Source organism: Salmo salar, chromosome ssa07 (assembly GCF_905237065.1).
Source record: "Salmo salar chromosome ssa07, Ssal_v3.1, whole genome shotgun sequence".
Taxonomy (NCBI): domain Eukaryota; kingdom Metazoa; phylum Chordata; class Actinopteri; order Salmoniformes; family Salmonidae; genus Salmo; species Salmo salar.
Window position 1 is genome coordinate 40,660,732 of NC_059448.1, and position 17,492 is coordinate 40,678,223.

The 17,492-nt window shown below is 43.7% G+C and overlaps 1 protein-coding gene across 15 annotated transcripts in view; it reads right to left on the reverse strand.

Annotated features, from left to right (window-relative positions):
- The window catches only part of LOC106609184 (pleckstrin homology domain-containing family A member 5), a 147,134-nt gene that overhangs the window by 46,470 nt on the left and 83,172 nt on the right, over window positions 1-17,492 (reverse strand). For all 15 annotated transcript variants that reach the window (XR_001329658.2, XM_014207694.2, XM_014207686.2 and 12 more), the window contains one exon: window positions 6,803-6,886. Coding sequence is in view for 12 of the 15 variants with exons in the window: in XM_014207694.2 (XP_014063169.1) it covers window positions 6,803-6,886 (84 nt within the window). In the remaining 3 variants the exon portion in view is untranslated. The remainder of the gene's footprint in view (window positions 1-6,802; window positions 6,887-17,492) is intronic.

A 17,492-nucleotide genomic window follows, 5' to 3' on the forward strand; every position in this document is an offset into this window, starting at 1 on the left:
TGGCAGCTCTGTACTGTAATTAAGGAGATGGGTTTGTTGGGAGGACAGTCCCTTCTCCTTGCCTACTTCCCTCTCTACCACCAGTCTCTCTCTCCCTGTGCCATATGAAGGCTGCCCCCAGCATAGCCCCTTGCTTTAGGGCTTCTTCCCTTGCTTGCACACAGCTGGATGCCGGGCAGCATTCAAATATATCATCATAATATGGTAATTTTGCAGATGCTTTTATCCAAAGCCACTTACAGTTAACACATACTGAACGTGGCTCATGAGGTTATCACATCTAGTATTCTGGAGAATTGCACATCAGAAAGCTGACTCCCATCTAGCACCAAATACAGTGGTCCTTTCTCATCTCGTCTTGAAGCAAGACAGGTTTCATATCAACAGCTTTGATGGCAACACCATCATCAGTTTAATACCAACCCAGGCTGCCATCTTCCTTTAGCATGCAGCTTATGTGTTATGATATCAATATCAGTTTCCCTTCAGAGTAAAACTAGCTGATTGGTGTCCAGCCCCTTCCTCCCCTCAAACCTAACTGCAGTTTGGTCTAGCACTAAAATGTGGCAAGGTTAAACATTCTCTGTGAATGAATTCATATACTTCAGAGGGGGAAGATAGGGGAGAAATAAGAGGGAGGCAAGAGAGGATGATGGACAGGAATGGAGCAAGAGAAGAAAGAGGGAAGAGAAGAGGGAAGGGGAAGAGAAGAGGGAAGAGAAGAGGGAAGAGAAGAGGGAAGAGCGAGAAAGTGGAGAGTGAAGAGGAATGTAGAACAGTGCCTTCAGAAAGTATTCATACCCCTAGACTTATTCCACAATTACAGCCTAAATTAAACAGAAAAATAAATCTCACCCATCTACACACAATCCTTAATGATAATTTATTGAAAATGCAATACAGAAATCGCTAATTTACATAAGTATCCCCCCCCGAGTCAATACTTTGTAAAAGCACCTTTGGCAGCGATTACAGCTGTGAATCTTTTTGGGTAAGTCTAAGTCTCATTCCACTACTGGCTTGCGCCACATTTGTCCATTATTCTTTTCAAAATTCTTCATGCGCTGTCAAATTAGTTTATGATCACTGCTAGACAACCATTTTCAGGGCTTGCCATAGATATTCAAGTAGACTTAAGTAAAAACTCACTTGGCCACTCAGGAACATTCATTGTGTTCTTGGTAAGCAACTCCAGTGTAGATATGTCCTTGTGTTTTAGGTTATTGTCTTGCTGAAAGGTGAATTCATGTCCCAGTGTCTGGTGGAAAACAGACTGAACTAGGTTTTCCTTCATGATTTTGCCTGTGCTTAGCTCAATTCCGTTTCTTTTTTATTCTGAAAAACTCCCCAGTCCTTAACGATAACAAGCATATCCATAACATGATGCAGCCTCACTATGCTTGGAAATATGGAGAGTGGTACTCAGTAAAGTGTTGTATTTGCCCCAAACATAACAGTTTGTATTCAGGAAAAAAAGTGTATTGCTTTGCCACATTTTTTGCAGAATTACTTTAGTGCCTTTTTGCAAACAAGATGCATGTTTTGGAATATTATTATTCTATACAGGCTTCCTTCTTTCACTTTGTCAATTAGGTTAGTACTGTAGAGTAACTACAATGTTGATCCATCATCAGTTTTCTCCTATCACAGCCATTAAAATCTGTTACCGTTTTAAAGTTACCATTGGCCTCATTGTGAAATCACTGAGCGGTTTCCTTCCTCTCCGGCAACTGAATTAGGAAGGACGCCTGCATCTTTGTAGTGAATGGGTGTATTGATACACCATTCAAGTATAATTAATAACTTCCCCAGGCTCAAATGGATATTCAAAGTCTACTTTTACTCATCTACCAATAGGTGTCCTTCTTTGCGAGGCATTGGAAAACCTCCCTGGTCTTTGTGGTTGAATCTGCTCGACTGAGGGACCTTACATATAATTGTATGTGTGGGGTACAGGGATGAGGTGGTCATACAAAATCATGTTACACACTATTATAGTGTATGCAACTTATGTGACTTGCTAAGCACATATTTACTACTTTACTTATTTAGGCTTCCCATAACCAAGAGGTTGAATACTTACTGACTCAAGACATTTCAGCTTTTCATTTGTAAACATAATTTCACTTTGACATTATGGGTTAGTGTGTGTAGGCCAGTGACAACAAATCTAAATGCAATCCATTTTAAATTCAGGCTGTAACACAACAAAATGTAGAAAAGCCAAGGGGTGTGAACAGTTTCTGATGACACTGTAAATGTTGCTGTGATGGATGATGAGAGCAAGGCCTCTCCTTTAGGCCCAGGGTCATTGCAGAGGTGGAGGACATTTGAAATCTAATGTGCTGAATAAGTTATGTGAAGAAACACAAGGCCATTAAAAGTGTATATGCAGAAATCATTCCACCATTTCCTGGTTGCTAAACCTAATAAGCTAGTAAAGTGTAGAGAATCATTGTATCATCTAAACCACCGTGAAATATATTTTCCGTACCCAAAAATATTATCGTTTCAGCGGTTTGAAGCTGGTGTACAAAACTGAAAGTAAAAGACGAAAACAAAACTTAAGAATGGGAAGCACAGAAATAGTGCACATCAAACAAAATCTTAAAAACGTTCTTTCAAGTAGAACGATAGCTCGATAACTCACATTTCTATGTGAATTTGGACAGGTCGCCCAAAAAGTGACATATTGCCGCTTTAAAGACTGTCTTAAAAATAATATAGGATATATAATATAGGAAACTTGAAAATATTACAATAAATATGAAAAATGGTGAAAGGGTATAAACTAATGAGCCAAGAAGGTAACTTTTGTATACTTTCTTTTGTCTGGATATTAGGCACACACACAAAGTGACATTTCTGCACTATAAAGCGGAGCTCAGTGGTTTGTGCCTGAGGTCTAAAGCGATTTAAGCAGAGGTTTTTCACACTGTAACCAACTCATTACAGGGTCTGGCAGGACCAGGAGCACTGATCCTATTGAGAAAGAGAGAGAGCGGGAGAAAGAGAGAGAAGGAAGTTGGAGAGAGAGGGAGCGTGTGTGTGGGAGGGACAAAGGGAGAGACTACGCATGAGGAGGAGAATGAAAGAGGGAGAGAAGAAAGGTGAGGGTACATGGGTGAGTCGGAGAGGCAGAGGGGGAATGTGGGCGACATGTGGAAAGAGTTGGAGAGAGAGGTATACAGGGAGAGAGAGGATGTGTGGGTTGAAGAAGTGTCAGCTGGTTATCAAGGAGGAGTGCTTCCTTCAGAACACCATTAATCCACATTACACCCGCTATTAGGTCTATAGGGAAGGTGGAGGTGTGTGAGGGAGAGGTGACATTTATCTCAAGTAGATGACTTTTTATCCCCTATATTCGCTTCGAAAACTTTCCTTTTCAGAGATTTATAAAGATTCTAATACTAGAGTTTTATAAAAGGAGTTTTGACGTGTCAATCACCAGGGAGAACGGTGATAATGTCGACCAGGATTCAGGGACAGCAGTTCAGATCAACGAACGTTCAGAGAACACACTTCTTTCAAAACGCAGTGATGGTCATAAAGCAGAGGATGTTATACTCTATTTTATCCCCTTCTGTATACAGTATATTAGTTATTTTATTTATTGCTGCATTAGTCTCATATCCACTGTTATTTTACTATTGTTATTACTATTTTAATTTCTCCGAATTTTATTCAAGTCCATCATGATTTTATATTTTCATAGAAATGTTGTGTTATCTTTTCTCACCTTTTTAATATTTTATTAGTTAAGCACCTTGAAATACATTTGCTGTAAGAAAAGTGCTATATAAATGAAGTTTGATTGATTGATAATACAGTCTTCAGACAGACAGAGACTGAGTGACAGGGCCAGCCAATTAACATTGCTTTGTTATCCGCTCACGGATAGGCCGACGCTCGCTGGATAATCAGGATGTGAAGCTGCGTTTTTCCACTGGGAAGAACGAACACATTTGCTTTCTGTTGTTTCAAGTATTCTGCCCTGACATTCTCACAACCTACAAGGAGTTGAATAGAAAGTGCGTCTTCATTATGAAAAACCAACACATTCCAGCAGTCAAGGCTTGGTCAGCCCAAGAACCCTAATGAAGGTGGTGGTGTCGAGTTGGTGTTTGAGATGAAACATTTTATACGAGTTGAATTTCCTTGATATGACTGATGTAAGAGCCTCTTTCCATTTTTGTTTTCGTGATCGGAGGTGACCCTCCGATCACACAAACCTTTTTGTCTGTCACCAACACACCTCAATCTGTTATATTTGACTTTCTAGCCTCACTCCCAATTAACAGTTAACACACTGAGGAGAATATTTGCATATTCTCCTCAGACAACCTCAGTGCGGTGCTAATAGAAAGAGCAGACCTGGGTTCAAATAGTATTTGAAATAATTTCAAATACTTTAGATGGGCTTGATTGAGCTTGCCTGCCGAATTGGAACCAATGGAATGCTCACAAAAGATCAAACCATTTCCACTTGGCACTCCAGTTAGGCTAAAGCAAACGCTAAAACATTCGAAAGATTTCAAATGGTATTTGAATACAGGTCTGAGGAGGAGAATGTGATGGAGGGGATAATTGGGACGGGGTGCAGAGCAGAGTGGAGGGGGGTTGTCACTCAACGGCACAGCCAGGAAGGAAGGAACAGACTACAAATCTCCACAACAACCAAATGTTCCATCCAGAAAAATAGGATTCAAACGTGGTCATGACTGCATCTGAGATGGACCATATAATTCCCTAATTTCCTTGTTTTTTAGGTAAAGTGAGGAAATGGCTGCCAAGCTTAAGGAATTTCTCCATCTCTCTCTCTGTGTGTGTGTGTCTCTCTCCCTCTGTGTGTGTGTGTGTGTGTATGTGTGTGTCTCTCTCCCTCTGTGTGTGTGTGTGTGTCTCTCTCCCTGTGTGTGTGTGTGTGTGTGTGTGTGTGTGTGTGTGTGTGTGTGTGTGTGTGTGTGTGTGTGTGTCTCTCTCCCTCTGTGTGTGTGTGTGGTCTCTCTCCCTCTGTGTGTGTGTGTGTGTCTCTCTCCCTCTGTGTGTGTGTGTGTCTCTCTCCCTCTGTGTGTGTGTGTGTCTCTCTCTCCCTCTGTGTGTGTGTGTGTGTGTGTGTGTGTGTGTGTCTCTCTGTGTGCGCGCGCGTCTCTGTGCGTGTGTGTCTCTCTCTGTGTGTGTGTGTGTGTGTGTGTGTGTGTGTGTGTCTCGGTGTGTGTGTGTGTCTCTCTGTGTGTGTGTGCGTGTGTCTCTCTGTGTGTGTGTGCGTGTGTGTACGTCTGTCTGTGTGTGCATGTGCGCGTGTCACTTTCTCCGTCACACTCCATTCTCCACTATAACTACGGTGGTGGTTGGTGGTCTTAGAAAAACAATATTTAGACAATATGAAAAAATATATGAACAACATCTTGTTTTAGCACGACCAAATTGTATATCGTGCAGACTCTGGTTAGCTGCCTAGCAGCTACCTAAGACGTAGTTGTCTGCAGGTCAGTTCATTCCTGTTCATTCCTGAGAGACGCCATTCTCTGTCTGTTTGGAAGTAAACAACTCTGGCTTCTCCACACGCGCATGTACAAGCCCGCACACACACAGCAAGCTACAAAAGGCAACCGGTATTGACTTTGCTGGAGGACAGCTTGCAGGGGGAGAAGAGAGAGCAGTGTGCGTTGGGTAACACTGTCTGTTCAGGTTGAGAATGTCTGGACAGCTCTGACAGGCCTTTGAGCCTGAACTCAGATATGTGTGTACACACACACACACACACACACACACACACACACACACACACACACACACCTCTCTACTCCAACACTCCTCTTCCCTGGCTTCTCCTCCCTCCATCCTCTCTCTACCGTGGGTGTTTTGGAACGTGTTTTGTCTGAGAGCCCTTATCAGAGCTCGGCAGGAAAGATTGGCGAAGTAGCAACGCTGCCTTCGATTCCCAAATCCTCTCCAAGAGTTCTGCAGCTGTAGCTACGGCACAGTTGAACCAAACACACTCACGTTTTCCTTCAGATTAAGTTGAGCCAAAGACAGGGAAGGTGAATGGTGAAGTAGCAACCGCTGCCTTCCATTTCAAAAGTCTCTGGTCTCGCTGAACGACAAGCAGTTAAACCCAAACCAAACTCACACTGCCCTGTGATTTCATAACATCTCTTTAGAAGGGAGACGGAGGCATAGTTTCTCCATCTTCCGCAGGGTGCTTTGTGTGAAGCGGAGGTCTGGCACTCTGGATCAGACGTCACAAGACTCTTCAACACCTCCAGGAGTACAATGCACTCTATATTCCATAAAAGCCACTCTTCTCACAGCGTCTCAGTCAATTTACAAAGGCATAAAAGCTCAAACTGTGAATATATGCCATTGTGAATACATGCTCAACTACTGAATACATCTAATTTACGTAAACACCACATAACCAATTTAGTACATCATTTAACATGTAATATACTGTGGCGTGATCTGACAGTAACGTGGGCCCTGAAGCATTACTGGAGGACAACGTTGTGTGTTTTATAAGTTTCATATGAATGTGATTCGTTGAAAACTTCCCTGTATTTCAACTCACACTGTGACATACATCTTGTGCCATAAAGAACGGACACAGGATGCAGGGGTGAGACCAACCCGGCATTATAGGTTAATGTGTGTGCATGTCATTCCACTGGTATGTATGTTCCAGTCATTCCACCGGTATGTATGTTCCAGTCATTCCACCGGTATGTATGTTCCAGTCATTCCACCGGTATGTATGTTCCAGTCATTCCACTGGTCAGGGTGTGGGAGAGACGAGACTTACTGTTCGTTGACGACAAAGATGCAGTTGTCTTGTGAAGGAAGACCAGAGACTGGATGCTTACAGGTCACCTTCCGCTCATTGTGACTGAAGAGAGAGAGAAAGAGAGGTGGTGGGAGAGAGGGGGACAGGGAGAGAAAGGATAAAGAGAGGGGGAAAGGATAAAGAGAGGGGGAAGAGAGAAAGGGGGGGACAGGGAGAGAAAGGGATAAAGAGAGGGGGGAGACAGGGAGATAAATTATAAAGAGAGGGGGGAAGAGAGAGAGAGGGCACATTAGACCACCAAAATCATACATTGAGTAGACTTAATTAATAACAGCATTGTTAAACATCTTCCTCCACACAACACTAACCATACGACCCATCATCAAGCATATGACCCATAACCATATGACTCATTGTCAACCAGCCAATACTAACCATATGACTCATTGTCAACCAGCCAATACTAACCATATGACTCATTGTCAACCAGCCAATCCTAACCATATGACCCATTGTCAACCAGCCAATACTAACCATATGACTCATTGTCAACCAGCCAATACTAACCATATGACTCATTGTCAACCAGTCAATACTAACCATATGACTCATTGTCAACCAGCCAATACTAACCATATGACTCATTGTCAACCAGCCAATACTAACCATATGACTCATTGTCAACCAGCCAATCCTAACCATATGACCCATTGTCAACCAGCCAATACTAACCATATGACTCATTGTCAACCAGTCAATACTAACCATATGACTCATTGTCAACCAGCCAATAGTAACCATATGACTCATTGTCAACCAGCCAATAGTAACCATATGACTCATTGTCAACCAGCCAATAGTAACCATATGACTCATTGTCAACCAGTCAATACTAACCATATGACCCATTGTCAACCAGTCAATACTAACCATATGACCCATTGTCAACCTGTCAATACTAACCATATGACTCATTGTCAACCAGCCAATAGTAACCATATGACTCATTGTCAACCAGCCAATAGTAACCATGACTCATTGTCAACCAGCCAATACTAACCATATGACTCATTGTCAACCAGTCAATACTAACCATATGACTCATTGTCAACCAGCCAATACTAACCATATGACTCATTGTCAACCAGCCAATACTAACCATATGACTCATTGTCAACCAGCCAATACTAACCATATGACTCATTGTCAACCAGCCAATAGTAACCATATGACTCATTGTCAACCAGCCAATAGTAACCATATAACTCATTGTCAACCAGCCAATACTAACCATATGACTCATTGTCAACCAGCCAATACTAACCATATGACTCATTGTCAACCAGCCAATACTAACCATATGACTCATTGTCAACCAGTCAATACTAACCATATGACTCATTGTCAACCAGTCAATACTAACCATATGACTCATTGTCAACCAGCCAATACTAACCATATGACTCATTGTCAACCAGCCAATACTAACCATATGACTCATTGTCAACCAGCCAATACTAACCATATGACTCATTGTCAACCAGCCAATACTAACCATATGACTCATTGTCAACCCGTCAATACTAACCATATGACTCATTGTCAACCAGTCAATACTAACCATATGACTCATTGTCAACCAGTCAATACTAACCATATGACTCATTGTCAACCAGTCAATACTAACCATATGACTCATTGTCAACCAGTCAATACTAACCATATGACTCATTGTCAACCTGTCAATACTAACCATATGACCCATTGTCAACCTGTCAATACTAACCATATGACTCATTGTCAACCAGCCAATAGTAACCATATGACCCATTGTCAACCAGTCAATACTAACCATATGACCCATTGTCAACCAGCCAATACTAACCATATGACCCATTGTCAACCAGCCAATAGTAACTATATGACCCATTGTCAACCAGCCAATAGTAACTATATGACCCATTGTCAACCAGCCAATAGTAACCATATGACCCATTGTCAACCAGCCAATACTAACCATATGACTCATTGTCAACCAGTCAATACTAACCATATGACTCATTGTCAACCAGTCAATACTAACCATATGACTCATTGTCAACCAGTCAATACTAACCATATGACTCATTGTCAACCAGTCAATACTAACCATATGACCCATTGTCAACCTGTCAATACTAACCATATGACCCATTGTTAACCTGTCAATACTAACCATATGACTCATTGTCAACCTGTCAATACTAACCATATGACTCATTGTCAACCAGCCAATAGTAACCATATGACCCATTGTCAACCTGTCAATACTAACCATATGACCCATTGTCAACCAGCCAATAGTAACTATATGACCCATTGTCAACCAGCCAATAGTAACCATATGACCCATTGTCAACCAGCCAATTGAAGAGCATTAAGATGAGGGTTAGTGTCCCTCTCCACAATGTCCTGTTGAATAACAACGAACAGCAGACACAATGCCTACACACCTTGAGTGTTGGGTGGTGCTAAACTTCAGCATGGCAGCCCATCTGTTTTCTGACCTGGGTCAAACACTCTTCTATACAGCACCATCTAACATAGTTCTTCCACTGACACTATCCTCTCTTCTCTCGCGTGACAAACAGCTATCCAGCCCAGCCGTGGATCTTCAACACTGCTGCAGAATACAAATTATCTACCCCTCCCTAGAAGCCCCTAACTGCTCCAGTCATATGCCCTAGATCACAAGAGCACAGCTAACAGGCTGTTTCACAGCAAGTGGTGACTTATCTATAAATACAATTACAGCACCACAGCCAGTGAGACAGAGAGACACAGACAGAGAGAGAGAGAGAGACCCCTGTAGCCGGCCCTCTAAGACACAAGCAGCGTTTCACGCAGAGTGGAGGGGGGAGGCAGGGGAATGCTTAATGCTGATAAAGACTAGAGAGAACAGAGCTCTCTTTTCTGCTCGCACGCAAAGATGAGCACACACACACAGATGCATGCATGCACGCACACACTGAGGGTAGGAGGACAGACTGTACAGATAGAAAATAAGGTTGTCTGATGGATTAACTGAGAGGGTCATTGTACACACAGCACAACCCCCGTCAACGCATAACAGCCCTGTAGGCTTATCTGGACATGGACGGGTATCTGAAAGAGAGAGTGTACTGTATGTTTATCAATTGATTCTCTCTGGGAGGTAGCAGTGCAGGCTCGCACACACGCGCACACACACACTGTCTCAGCTGGGCTGTGGTTAGCTAGGCTTGCGGCTGAAACACCTGGTTTGATCTGTCACTTGCGAAAATACCATTGCAACACACATATACACAAACTGGCATTCTCCACTGCTGTAGGGCCTGCTGTAGCTCTTGTGCAATACAACACACTTCAGTTAACTCAACACTGGAGCAAGAGAATAGTCAGGCCTGCAGGAGTCACAGATGGAAATGCTCCTCTCTCTCTATGGATCTGTATCCTACTAAGGCCATGCCAGGGGGTCTGCTGGGCTAATCTACCCAGTGAGGCAGCAGTGTTGGGCTTGGTCTCTGGACAGTGGCCCTGCTGGAGATGTTCCAGTCCTGACATCCAGGACACAGTCACAGCTGAGCCAGAGAGACATGTTGCCTGTACTGTCTATTATTAACTGCGCTCCATGTCTCCCATCTGTCACATAGAATCACAAAGCACAATCACTCAAAGCCACTACATGACAGGATCTGCTTTTATTCATCACTTCCTGGAGATTACCCAAGTGCATGCGTGTGTGTGTAAGTGAGTGTGTGTGTACACATCAAGGCTGTGGAGACACCACCGGGGGGTCTCAGAAGAGGTTCCACTTGGCCCTTTTTTCCCACTGCGAGTAACAAGAAATCAAGATGGCAATGTGGGAAACGATAAACAAAACTCAATGAAAGAGGGAAGATGTATTTTCTCTTTCTCTTTGGTTCAACATGAAAGTAGGGGGCTGACAATGATCATCAGTCAGAGATTCGAGTGACTGCATCCTCCATTGCATCCTCCACTGATCTCCAGTATCAGAGAGCAACATTCATTTCCACTGGTTAAACACATAAGGTAATAATGTCTTTCTAGCCTCTGAGGACAACTTATATACACTCACTGTCAGACACAGTCACGCTAAAAGTAATAACATATCATGAAATTACAACCTGGGGCTTGTCAAAGCAGCAACAGACTTCACAGCCTCTGAGCCAAAACTTGAACATACAGTACCAGTCAAAAGTTTTGACAAGCCTACTCGTTCTTCTGTATTTTTAATATTTGCTACATTGTAGAATAATAGTGAAGACATCAACACTATGAAATAACACATATGGAATCATGTAGTAACCAAAAAGTGTTAAACAAATCCAAATATATTTTATATTTGAGATTCTTCAAAGTAGCCACCCTTTGCCTTGATGACATCTTTGCACACTATTGGCATTCTCTTAACCAGCTTCATGAGGTAGTCACCTGGAATGCATTTCAATTAACAGGTGTGCCTTGTTAAAAGTTAATTTGTGGAATTTCTTTCCTTCTTAATGCGTTTGAGCCAATCATAGGGGTGGTATACAGAAGATAGCCCTATTTGGTAAAGGACCAATTCCATATTATAGCAAGAACAGCTCAAATAAGCAAAGAGAAACGACAGGCCATCATTACTTTAAGACTTGAAGGTCAGTCAATCCAGAACATTTCAAGAACTTTGAAAGTTTCTTCAAGTGCAGTCGCAAAAACCATCAAGCGCTATGATGAAACTGGCTCTCATGAGGACCGCCACAGGAAAGGAAGACCCAGAGTTACCTCTGCTGCAGAGGATACGTTCATTAGAGTTACCAGCCTCAGAAATTGCAGCCCAAATAAATGCTCCAGACAGTTCAAGTAACAGACATACCTCAACATCAACTGTTCAGAGGTGACTGTGTGAATCACACCTTCATGGTCAAATTGCTGCAAAGAAACCACTACTAAAAGACACCAATAAGAAGAAGAGACTTGCTTGGGCCAAGAAACATGAGCAATGGACATTAGACTGGTGGAAATCTGTCCCTTGGTCAGATTTTTGGTTCCAACCGCTGTGTCTTTGAGACACAGAGTAGGTGAACGGATGATCTCCGCATGTTTGGTTCCAACTAACACTGTCAGTGATTTATTTAGAATTCAAGGCACACTTAACCAGCATGGCTACCACAGCATTCTGCAGCGATACGTCATTCCATCTGGTTTGGGCTTTTTTTGTGTTATTTTACTAGGCAAGTCAGTTAAGAACAAATTCTTATTTACAATGACGGCCTAGGAACAGTGGGTTAACTGCCTTGTTCAGGGGCAGAACGACAGATGTTTACCTTGTCAGCTCGGGGATTCGATCTAGTAACCTTTTGGTTACTAACCCAACACCCTAACTACTAGGCTACCTGCCGCCCCGATCTGGTTTGGGCTTAGTGGGACTATCATTTGTTTTTCAACAGGACAATGACCCAACACACCTCCAGGCTCTATAAGGGCTATTTGACCAAGAAGGAGTGCTGCATCAGATGACCTGGCCTCCACAATCACCTGACCTCAACACAATTGAGATGGTTTGGGATGAGTTGGACCGCAGAGAGAAGGAAAAGCAGCCAACAAGAGCTCAGCATGTGGGAACTCCTTCAAGACTGTTGGAAAAGCATTCCAGGTGAAGCTGGTTGAGAGAATGCCAAGAGTGTGCAAAGCTGTCATCAATGCAAAGGGTGGCTACTTTGAAGAATCTCAAATATATTTTGATTTGTTTAACTTTTGTGGTTACTACATGATTCCATATGTGCCATTTCATAGTTTTGATGTCATCACTATTATTCTATAATGTAGAAAATAGTCAAAATAAAGAAAACCATTGAATGAGTAGGTGTGACCAAACTTTTGACTGGTACTACAGTACCAGTATTTTCTACTGGCTGAGGCAGAGATGACGGTCACCTTGAATTACAGCCATTACATAAGTCTTAAGAGTCCCTTTGTGTCCTCTTCACATAACTGATTATCAACAGTGGCTGTATGTTTTACTCATTTTCTGACGATTGCAAGGTGAAACAATAAAAGGGTATGAAGTAGTGAATTCTATTGAATAGCTTTTCTGTTACTCCCCAGAAAGAGGATGATCTATTCTCTTTAACATGTAATCAATGTTGAGTACAAGGACAGGAGCTGAATTGTAAACAGACAGGGAAATAAATCGGAGAGCAGTGTTTTATGCCAAAGCAGTACGTCGCTGCTTTCTTCTGAAATGTCATCGTTTCTGCTCCGGTGACTATGGTCTGTTGCAGCTCTAGGTAGGTATGTAAGGGCGGCAGGTAGCCTAGCAGTTAAGAGCGTTGGGCCAGTAACCGAAAAGGTCGCTGGTTCGAATCCCCGAACCGACTAGGTGAAATATCCCCACTGTCCAAGGGTGTCTCAGGGGGAATTGAGATATGCAACAACAACAAAAAAAAACATTTTTATCTCACACTCGAACCACAGTGAAACAGAACACATAAGTATCCCCTATTTGACCGTCGAGGTAGGTAGGCAATAAGGAACATACGGAGAGGATTACACCACCTGTCAACTGGCTGTCCAACAGGAATCTGGAAAAACTCCTGGCCCTACCAATAACTTATGGTTTCAAACTAAAACAGCCTGTGTTCAGTAGGGCATACCGTAGAAACGCGTTTTGGAATGGAAAATCTATGTTCTTATTATACAAGTACAGGTACTCCCCGTTTCAGAATGTTTCTTTCACAGTAAAATGATGTATGGGAATGTTGTTTGCCGTCACGCTGAAGTCAACCCAGGTCTCAGTACGGCCTTTGATTAGTCTTCTCTGTGTTAGGCTAATTGTGCTTGGTAGGAGGGACTCTGAGGGATCGAGAGAAATAATGTGTTTATTGGAAAATGCTGATGAAAATCAACAGGCACTTCGTCCAACCTCTCCATCCCTCCCTGCCGCCCGCTAACACGCAGCACAACACTACAAATCACCCTAATTGGCTGTAAAGAATTTTTCAAAAGCCGGCCACCAGCGATGATGGAGGGAGATTGGGAGAGAAAACAGAGAGAGAGAGACAAAGAGAAAGATATTCAGACCAGAGAGATAGAAACCGAGAGAGGGAGAGACACAGACTAAACAGAGAAAGAGCGTGGGAGAAGTAATCACCCAAAAACAGAAAAAAGGGAGTAGGTGGTGAGTGGAAGATGAGAGGAAGGGAGGATGAGGGGGAGAGTGGAGGAGGAAGGGAGGATGAGAAGAGGGCATGTTGCCAGCGGGAGTCTGTTTACTCGTGCTGCTCTCTGATGAGCGCCCCAGTGGGTTGTTGGTAAAGGGAAAGGGGGAAGGGGTGTACCTAGTCAGTTGTACAACTGAATGCCTTCAACTGAAATGTGTGTTCCACATTCAACCCAACCCCTCTAACAAGCCCCTGTGTGAGGACACTTTAGCTGAACCCTTTATCATACAGTACATAAGGCATACACAACACTGTCATAGGGCCTACATAACCCTGACACAACAAGGTGCCAGGAGCAGGAGGAGCCCCATCAATCTTATGATGACAGCTAATCCATAAGATGTCAGAAACATTACAAACCATATTTAAAATGTCAGACCATGTTTGTTCCCGTCTGTATGATTCCCTCTGCTCTAAATGCCAAGCGAAACGTTGCCTTGGTCAAATGGCTGTAACGCAGGCCAGGGCCCTTCTAAATGTCTTCAGCCACAGTGGATGAATGACAGGTCTTCTGATGTGACCTTGTTGAAAAGTGTGAATACGTCTCGGTGTTCGGTTCTGTACAGGCCCGGCATGGAGAGAACAATGTGTCCATATTCAGACCCTTGTCTCAGTATTCTGCTATTATAAAGGCTGAGGGTCAGTCAACAATTGCTAATCCGCTCCCCGTACAGCCCCCTGCCATTCACACTGCTCTCTCTGGCACCACTGGGTAACCTTTCAGAAAGGCCACAGAGACAGACCTTCCTCATTTCCCTTGCACTCTCTCTCTATCCCTCTCGCCCGATGCTTCTCTCTCTCTCTATAAAGCATTCTCTCGCTCTCTCTGCATCCTGCTCTCTCTCTCAGCATTCAGAATAGCACTCTGACTCACCCATGACATGTATTGTACACCTTTCCTACGGAGGAGAAAAGCTCTTTAAAAACGTCAGATACTGCCTCCACTGCACACAACCCAGGCTGCAGCAAACACACACAACAAAACAACCTCTAACTAATCCACCTACATCACTGTAGAGATTGGCTTTGGTTGGCAGTATTCTAAACAATAACAAGAAGCACTTCTAATTGCCATCAAGCGGACGCAATCTTAATTTTCCTTGCTTTCGTCCTTGTTAGCAGATCTATAAATAAACAGTCCTCCTACAGAAAGCCATCCTCTCTTCTGTTCCTCGTGTTAATGTGACGTCTTCCATGGCAGTAAGATTCACTACATGACCAAAAGTATGTGGACACCTGCTCGTTGAACATCTCAATCCAAAATCATGGGCATTAATATGGAGTTGGTCCCCCCTTTCCACTAGATGTTGGAACATTGCTGCAGGAAATTGCATGCCACAAGAGCATTAATGAGGTCGGGCACTGACGTTGGGCGATTAGGCCTGGCTCGCAGTTGGAGTTCCAATTAATCTGAATGGTGTTCAATGGGGTTGAGGTCAGCGCACTGTGCAGGCCAGTCAAGTTCTTCCACACCGATCTCAACAAACCATTTCTGTATGGACCTCGCTTTGTGCACGGGGGCATTGTCATGCTGAAACAGGAAAGGGCATTTCCCAAACTGTTGCCACAAAATTGGGAGCAGAGAATTGTCTAGAATGTCATTGTATGCTGTAGCGTTAAGATTTCCCTTCACTGGAACTAAGGGGCCTAGCCTGCCCAGAACCATGAAAAACAGCCCAGACCATTATTCCTCCTCCAACAAACTTTACAGTTGGCACTATGCATTCAGGCATGTAGCATTCTCCTTGCATCCACCAAACCCAGATTCATCTGTCAGACTGCCAGATGGTGAAGTGCGATTCAGCACTCCAGAGAACGCATTTCCACTGCTCCAGAGTCCAAAGCCGACTGTGGAACTCAAATCAAATCTTATTTGTCACATGCGCCGAATACAACAGGTGTAGACCTTACAGTGAAATGCATACTTACAAGCCCTTAACCAACAACGCTTTGAGAAGTTAAGAAAAATAAGTGTAAAGTAAAAAAAAAGGCAAAATAAAAGTAACAAATAATTAAACGGCAGCAGTAAAATAACAATAGCGAGGCTATATACAGGGCGTACCGGTACAGAGACAATTGAGGTAATATGTGCAGGAATACCAGTTAGTCGAGGCAATATGAACATGTAGGCAGAGTCAAAGTGACCATGCATAGACAGAAAGCAGCAGCAGCAGCGTAAAAGAGGGGTCTGGGTAACCCTTTGATTAGATGTTCAGGAGTCTTATGGCTTGAGGGTAGAAGCTGTCAAGAAACCTTTCAGACCTAGACTTGGCACTCCGGTACCGCCTGCCGTGCGGTAGCAGAGAGAACAGTCCATGACTAGGGTGGCTGGATTCTTTGACAATTTCTAGGGCTCTGACACCGCCTGGTATAGAGGTCCTGGATGGAAGGAAGCTTGGCCCAAGTGATGTACTGGGCCGCACTCACCACCCTATGCAGTGGCCCGCGGTCGGAGGCCGAGCAGTTGCCATACCAGGTTGTGATGCAACCAGTCAGGATGCTCTCTATGGTGCAGCTGTAGAACCTTTTGAGGATCTGAGGACCCATGCCAAATCTTTTCAGTCTCCTGAGGGGGAATAGGTTTTGTCGTGCCCTCGTCACGAATGTCTTGGTGTGCTTGAACCATGTTAGTTTGTTGGTGATGTTGACACCAAGGAACTTGAAGCTCTCAACCTGCTCCACTACAGCCCTGTCAATGAGAATGGGGGCATGCTTGGTCCTCCTTTTCATGTAGTCCACATTCATCACGTGGAGGGAGAGGTTGTTGTCCTGGCACCACACGGACAGGTCTCTGACCTCCTCCCCATAGGCTGTCTCGGCGTTGTCGGTGATCAGGCCTACCACTGGTGTGTTATCGGCAAATGTAATGATGGTGTTGGAGTCGTGCCTGGCCGTGCAGTCATGAGTGAACAGGGAGTACAGGAGGGGACTGGGCACGCACCCGAGGGGCCCCCGTGTTGAGGATCAGCATGGCGGATGTGTTGTTACCTACCCTTACCACCTGGGGGCAGCCCGTCCGTAAGTTCAGGATCCAGTTGCAGAGGGAGGTGTTTAGTCCCAGGGTCCTTAGCTTAGTGATGAGCTCTGAGGGCACTATGGTGTTGAACACTGAGCTGTAGCCAATGAACAGCATTCTCACATAGGTGTTCCTTTTGTCCAGGTGTGAAAGGGCAGTGTGGAGTGCAATAGAGATTGCATCATCTGTGGATCTGTTGGGGTGGTATGCAAATTTCTTATACGCTCCTTGAAAGCAGCAGCTCTACACTTTAGCAACAGGTGTGGCTAAAATAGCCAAATCAACAAATTTGAAGGGGTGTCCACATACACTATATATACAAAAGTATCCGCTGATGAGCCAGCCCACTACGCTGTGATGAGGTTTGTTGACAGTCTCTCCAACACAGAGAAGCCTTCTGTTAGAAGAGCCAGTAACTAAAAACTCCAACAAGCAAGCATTTCAATTAAAT